Raw genomic sequence first — 7822 nt, 5'->3', positions numbered from 1 at the left:
CTGGCTGGAGCAGTTTGTTATGTTTCGTGGAGATGGTTGCCGCAGATTGTTTTTGTTGCCATTTTGTTGTTGATGCTAGAGGTCAGAGGAGAATGGGTCGACTGATTCAAGAAGAGCAACTTTGACTGAAATAACCACTCGTTACAACAGAGGTATGCAGCAAAGCATTTGGGAAGCCACAACACGCACAATCTTGAGGTGGATGGGGTACAACAACAGCAGCAGAAGACCCCACCGGGTACCACTCATCTCCACTACAAATGAAAAAGAGGCTAAATTGCAAGAGCTCACCAAAATTGGACAGTTGAAGACTGGAAAAAATTTTGCCTGGTCTGATGATTCTCGATTTCTGTTGAGACATAGATGGTAGAGTCAGAATTTGGCGTAAACAGAATGAGAACATGGATCCATCATGCCTTGTTAACATTGTGCAGGCTGATGGTGGTGTAATGTTGCGGGGGATGTTTTCTTGGCACACTTTAGGCCCCCTATAGTGCCAAATGGGCATTGTTTAAATTGAGCATTGTTTCTGACCATGTATATCCCTTTATGGCCACCATGTACCCATCCTCTGATGGCTATTTCCAGCAGGATAATGCAGCATGTCACAAAGCTCAAATCATTTCAAATTGTTTTTTTGAATACGACAATGAGTTCACTGTACTAAAATGGCCCCCACAGTCACCAGATCTCGACCCAATAGAGCATCTTTGGGATGTGGTGGAACAGGAGCTTCGTTCGTCTAAATCTCCATCAACTGTAAGATGCTATCCTATCAATATGGGCCAAAATTTCTAAAGAATGCTTTCCGCACCTTGTTGAATCATTGCCATGCAGAATTAAGGCAGTTCTGAAGCCGAAAGGGGGTCAAACACAGAATTAGTATGGTGTTCCCAATAATCATTTAGGTGAGAGTATATTATCAATGTTGAAGGTTTTTGCTGCTCAATATTTTTATTTTTATGTGTGGAAATGGTGATACTTTTTTCAGGATTCTTTGATGAATAGAAAGCAGTAAACAGCATTGCCATTTATTAAATGTATTTATTAAACTTGTTAAAACATTTATTAAGCAGAATTTGTTCACAACAGTATGTCTTTACTTTCACCTTTGATCAATTTAATGATCAAATTCCTTGATGAATAAAAGTTAGATTTTTTTTTTTTTTTTTTGTATCTTGTCACAGGTCCACAAGTGTTTGAATGGTATCATTGTTTCCACAAAATTGTTAAGTAGGAAAAAATATTTTAAACATTGATAATAAAAATAAATGTTTCTTGAGTAGCAAATCAGCTGAATGATTGAGACACCGAAGACTGGAATATTGATGCTGAAAATTCTGCATTACCATCACAGGAACAAATTATATATTAGCATAGCTTTGGTTAGTATAAGAGACTTAAAAAAAAAGACTTAAAAAAAAAAAAACTTTTCAAACTTTTGACATGTACTGTATTTATTTTAAAAACATATAGAATGGATTGTATAAATTGCAGATATTATTGAAAAACAAAAAAATATTATAACTTGAAAAATCCCTATTCTCAAGCTAAAACATGAGTAACCTGACAGGTGCTCTGTATTTTGTTTATCCAACAGCACCACTCACTGGTTACTGAGGGCTCGAAACTGCTATAACATTAGAAACTTTTCTCCATGCCAAAATCAAAGGAATTCAAATGTTCAAATATGCAATGTACAAAAAACAGAACATTTTTAATGCAAAAAGGACAGATCACACACCTTATTTCATTTTAAAGACTTTCTTTTTAATATACAACATCGTATGTACACTATAATATTTTCATAAAAATGGACAAGTGGCACAACTTGACCTTGTTATTTGCAGCAAATAAACGTGTCTACATAAAACACCAGTCTACAATTGTACATCTTTGTTGAAAAAGTTCTGTCTTTCCACAAGACAGGAGGCGTGTAGTTTCTCCCCAAATGCACGTCGCATTCCTGTTTTAAATGTCTTTTTGGTAAAACCTGTAACCTGTCGAGCATAGAAGGGAATTATTTGGTCTTAAAACCAAGGTTTTCCAGCAAGCATGACCACAGATAAATGACAACTGAGTGACTGTAAAAGTAGATAGTACCTTACAATGAGTAAAGGCATGGAAAACTCTGCGTTCAACTACAGGCAACCTGTGAAACATGGGCAATGAGTCACACAATTAATTTACGTATCAGACATCGTGTTCACTAAACTCTCAAACAGCAACATCTTAGCATGAAAAGCCAATGCTTTTTTGTTAAAGTAAATGCCAATGTTGGATTTGATGGATTAAATCTAGGGCTAAATTAAATAAACTAAAAAAAAAAGCATTGCCTGTACCAGGCACCAGCTCTAATGTGTTGAAACAGGCTTAGAGAAAACCTGAACGTGACTTGGGCTATTACATTCACACTAACAGTATTATAAAATGCAAAAACATACAGTAATAACACATACTGGACACAGTCTCAGCTGGTTAATGTTGCAGGGATATTCTGCATGTGCAGTCTGCTACAAGAAATAAACAGGTCAGCCATAAACAAACTCCATTCTGATCCCCCACAGTACAGCATTTAACACACTGTGGTGTGTAATGTTCAGATTTAACAACAAAACAAAAAGCAACACATAAATATCACGTCAACTACATGGAATACTAATCCCTTTAATGGAAAATCTGATTTTGAATGATAAGGGAGTTCATTTTGAGGGAATAATGGAATGTTTGCTTCTGGAAAGATCAAATTTCTGACTGGCATTCTTCCTTCAATTAAACAGCAGTGCGAATTTAAAATATTTTATGAAAAGAATCAATCGCATTTTAAAAGAATCTTCCATATGTGAATTTCTGGCCCAAAATTTAATATTCAACAGCCTCACTGGTTATTGTATTAGGCCTACATAACTAATTGTGTCAACTACTACCTGGGAGGAATCTTTTCGATAATTAAAGTTACATTTCAGTCTTTTCCTTTTCTCAAAGCTATTGTTTGGCTTCAGAAGATGTGGAATATAGTAAATATTATGTTTTATTTTTTATTGTAGGCTTTCATTGTAAGAAAATGAGCAGTATGAACATTTCTCAAAACATTTGTTCCATTGACAAAGGAACATATGGGTTTTGAAAGACACACGGGTGAGTAAATATTTTCATTTTAAGATGAATTTCCTTCAAAATCTGCATGAGAGGCTAAACTGATATTTTGCATCACAGCTGTAATGCAAAGTGCTTTAAAGTCCTTGTTGAGAGCATTTTAGTTTGACAATTTGTCATTTTAGTTTGACATTTGTAAGTAGTTAGTTATGTTGCATGAACAGGGCTAAACATTTTAACTAAAACAATAAATATTCCTAAAAAAAATACAAATAATCATCTGCAGCACAGGCCTGGATGCAAGTTGTTTTGTAGGTGGTGTTTGTCTCAAAATAATCGGTGACCATATTTAAAAACTCTCATTCATTCATGGGCCTGCCCGTACACACTTACATATGGCACCAACAATCTCTTTACTATTTCCATTATTAACATATATATTTGTCAAAACCCTGAACACTCAAAGTCCCAACAAGTACCTAATTCACCTTTGTTAGATTTAATTTGTTGTCCGTTCTTTCTCTCCTCGTTAAAGCTTGGCATATAGTCTCTTTGCCAGCATAAAGTGCAGCAGTGCTTTGTTTATGTCATGTGTTCCTGGCTCGAGATACTTCTCCATTGCTCTGTCGTGAAGCTGCGATATCATAACATGGAGAAGATCCAGTCAGTGAATTTCAGCATCATTTTCAGGAAAAGCTGGCATTGCATTAGTTAGATTCGTACAGCGTGGACTTGAGCGGTTTCACCAGGCCCTCCTCGTAAACCTTCAGTATGGCCTCGCACACAAACTTGAACTGGCTCTAAGACAGAGAACAGAGGGGAAGTCAGTGAATGGATGATGAGTCAAGTCTATCAAGCAAGAGCAGTCAAGCGTGATGGCAGTATGTGAAATTGGGATGAGAGGATAATTCATGGACTGTGTCTGTGTGTGTGAGAGAGAGAGAAAGAGAGAGAAAGCAAGATGGAAGAATGCATATACATAAGAACCACTATGGACATTTTTTTGTAGACGATAAGATGTGGACAATCAAAAACATATTTCTCAGGTCCCTCCTTCAAAATAAGTCTTTAAAGCATTGTCCATCAAGTGAAGGTAGAGAAGAAACAGCACATCTCTCCTAAACATAAATAATTTGTTCAAAACACCAACCGTGTACACATTACGTTTGGAGTCAGTCAGGTTTTTTAATGTCTCTTCTCTTGCACAGCAAGACTGCATTTATCAAAGTAAAAATAGTAATATTGCCCTTATGTTAATATTATTACAATTTAAAATAATTATAGTTTTCCATTTTAAAATGTAATTTATTCCTGTACTGGCAAAACTAAATTTTTCAGCTGCCAATATTCCAGTCTACACTTCTGTAATGCAGATTTGCTGCTCAAAGTAACATTATTATGTTGCAATGTTGAAAATGGTTGTGCTGCTTAATATTTTTGTGGAAACTGTCATACATTTTTTTAGGATTCTTAGATAAATAGAAAGTTCAAAAGACCAACATTAATTTAAAACATATATTTTTGTAATAATAATAATAACAATAATTGATCATTTGATCACTTTAATGTATGCTTCCTGAATAAAATGAATAATTGTAAGATAAAAAAAAATCTTTCTGACCCCAAACGTTCAAACGGCAGTGTATGAGCAATAGCAGAGAGTGATGCTTTAGCAACACCACTAATGAAAAAGAACAGCATGTAGTGCACAAGTGTTTTCACAGACAACAGGAAGAAGAAAGGGCTGATGCTCAAATTAGTTGTGGTCTCATGGTCAGCAGGCTCTGGGCAGACAGGCTTCATTCATGTATCGTGCTGAAATCACAGTCTCGAGCTCTGGGAGTCCCAGCCTGGACAAGACCCCCTGCTACAGCAACTCTTCTTCACATTATGTGTGAAAACCTCACAGCCTGTAGCTGAATTTTAAATGTCAGTGAAAATGCTTTTTTTTAGTTGTTTATTTAACATGTCATCATTGGCTGTGCAGCATTCAGCCATGTCCCAGCAAATGAAGACAGAAAGCCAATGATAAACCCTTATGGATGACTGATGGGGGATATGACAGGACAAAAGTGGGTGGGCGCGACTTACCGGCGTCTGAATCATCATGGCCCTCTGATCCCGCATGGTTCTCACAATGTCTAACGGATACACCGGCTGACTGCACTCCATCAGACATATTGCCGTCTCCATGGTGATGAGAACTCCCGTCCGGCCAATCCCAGCACTGGGACAGAGCAGAGGGAGGGAGGGAAGGAGGGAAAGAGGAAAAACTTGATTACACTGCGATTCTCTTTGAATAACTAGATTTAAAAACTCATTTGTGATATAGATATATGAAATACCTGCAGTGGACCACAACAGGCTCGTCCTTCCCAGCTCGTTTATTCCGGACCAGAGCCACGAAATCCAGGAAGTCCGTTGAGTCATCTGGTACACCGTGATCAGGCCAAGCCAGGTACTGGATTTGGGTCAATTCCCTGCTCTCCCCACTCTAACAGCACAAACAACAAAACAGCAAACAAAAAATGACATGGTTATAATGGCACCATAGCAAATGATACACTGTAAACAAGATCCTAGAGTCCAATATTAACATTTTCCAAGTGCCTAATGTAAATAAACATTAGCGCAAAGTGATAGTTCACCCCCCCAAAAAAAAAAAAAATGTGTCAACATTTACTCACCCTCATGTTGTTACTTTATTTCTTCTGCGGAACATAAAAGAATACATTTTGAGAATTTTCTTTTTTTTTTTTTTTTTTTTTCCCGTCCATACACTGGAAGTCAATAGGTACCAAAACTGTTTGGTTACCAACTTTCTTCAATATATATATATATATAAATATATATATATATATTTTTTTTTGTGTTCCACAGAAGACAGAATGCCACACAGGTTCAGAATGATATGAGGGCGAGTAAATTATGATTTTTTTTTATTTTTATTTTTGAATGAACCATCCCTTAAAGTAAATCCAACACCAATTGTAACTTTATTAGGAACTGCAACATTACATGGTTCACGTCAAATTAAGATTGATACTGACTGTTGACAATTAAATCTGTGATACACTCACCTCAATGTGAGTAAGAGTCATATCTCGAACCAAGAAAGCTGAGTTTCCCTCCTCAGTCTGGCAGGAAACCTGAAAGCCACCGTATGTAGCGCTACCTGAGGGGTTCGGCCAGTACTGATGGCACTTCACCTGCGGTAGAAAGGGATTGAATTATGTTAGTTCAAAAAGTTAAGAAAAGACACAAAAATGTTTGTCAAACATTAAGAAGTATACATACGCGTCCTCGTTCAACCTGAGTAGTAAGCATGACTACCATAGAGGAGCCCTGCTCCCATGTCATCTGCCAGAAATCCGGGCACGTGTTGGGTAGAGGGCCCTGGCAAGCGATATAGCGGTTTATGAGACGGGAGGCAGGGATTTCCATCTGCGAACATGACAGAAACACATTACGAGAGACTATTAATCACAGCCCATCTTTCACTGGGCATTTGAGTTTGCAACGATAATTATGAGCTACTCACATTGATGTAATTTGCATTGATGTAGTCATCTGTGCCCTTTAAGATGACTCTAGTAGCATCATCTGACAAGAAAACAACAAAAACTGATTCATTTTTTTATATCACAACTGGTTATCAGTACAAAGGAAATGTGTGTAGCAATACTCACAAGGTGAGATGTCTCTGTAGCGGTTTTTGGAAATATTCTGAGGTAATTTGGCACATGACATTGTCATTCCAGGCCTTTTCCGATACAGTTGCTTTAAAACAAAACAAAAACAGTCCGTCTACAAAAATCTTACTGAATGAAAAATCATTAAATGGACACAAAACTTTTAGTATGACCTTCAGTATTCATGCCGTCTTTTCAATTTTCAAGTATTCGACCAGAAATTTCATACATTCAATTTTCCAGTGCTTTGTGCATTAATCCATGCACGGCCACATAAAAGCACAATAAACAAAATGAATGCATCCTATCTTTTTTTATTACACATTTTATCAACATATTTCTATACAAAACCCCCCCACACACTAACAGGAAGATATCAGAGCTGCCTAATGAAAGACAGGAAGTAATAGGAAGTTCTTTTGATATGACCACATCCTGAATAACCTGATTGCTGTTGATTACAGAGCATTCTGTAAATGAGCAATTTAGATAAAAAATAACATATGAGCTTAAACTGCCTTTTTCCTGTGGAGAACAGAAGACAGCTTTTTTATCGCATTTGATCGTAAAGATCGAATTACTTGAAACTTGGATTTTGTGCTACTAAAATGGAAGAAAAAACATGAACTAAGTGACTCAAATGTATGAGAGACAAAAATCAGTTTGTTAACTCACATCAAACTGGGCTAGTATAGTAGCATTGTTAAGACCCTCCTTTAACTGCAGCATCGAGTCCCTCCAGGCGTCCTGGTCCAGCAGTGATGTGTCTGTGGGAGATTTCTCTGGGATGTACTGAAAATCCGGCTCCGTCTCCAATTTCTCCTCAACTACATCATAGATGGCTACATACAGAGAAACAGTTATTGTGATGGCAGCTAAGTCCACAAGGTATAAAGGACAATAAATGAAGAGTTCAGATGCAAAAGCCTCTAAATGCCATTTGAAATTGTCTTCTTTAATGATGATTTTTATCAAACTTGTATATTTAAGTTCAGTAATTTCACTTAAATGGCAATGATAATTACCTATTAATT

General features: G+C 36.8%; 1 protein-coding gene across 4 annotated transcripts in view; it reads right to left on the bottom strand.

The window, feature by feature from the left end:
* Positions 1-2719: 2719 nt before the first annotated feature.
* Positions 2720-7822, bottom strand: part of ptpn4a (protein tyrosine phosphatase non-receptor type 4a) — a 44444-nt gene continuing 39341 nt past the window's right edge. For all 4 annotated transcript variants that reach the window (XM_089133217.1, XM_039682249.2, XM_039682250.2 and 1 more), the window contains exons 20-27: positions 7464-7630; positions 6786-6876; positions 6638-6699; positions 6394-6540; positions 6177-6305; positions 5442-5590; positions 5188-5323; positions 2720-3896 (exon numbers count right to left, since the gene is read on the bottom strand). In XM_089133217.1, the coding sequence (XP_088989343.1) occupies positions 3804-3896; positions 5188-5323; positions 5442-5590; positions 6177-6305; positions 6394-6540; positions 6638-6699; positions 6786-6876; positions 7464-7630 (974 nt within the window). In that variant the 3' untranslated portion in view covers positions 2720-3803. The remainder of the gene's footprint in view (positions 3897-5187; positions 5324-5441; positions 5591-6176; positions 6306-6393; positions 6541-6637; positions 6700-6785; positions 6877-7463; positions 7631-7822) is intronic.

This window comes from Pimephales promelas, chromosome 7 (assembly GCF_988280905.1).
Source record: "Pimephales promelas chromosome 7, fPimPro1.hap1.1, whole genome shotgun sequence".
Taxonomy (NCBI): Eukaryota; Metazoa; Chordata; class Actinopteri; order Cypriniformes; family Leuciscidae; genus Pimephales; species Pimephales promelas.
This window is presented reverse-complemented; position numbering and strand designations above follow the sequence as displayed.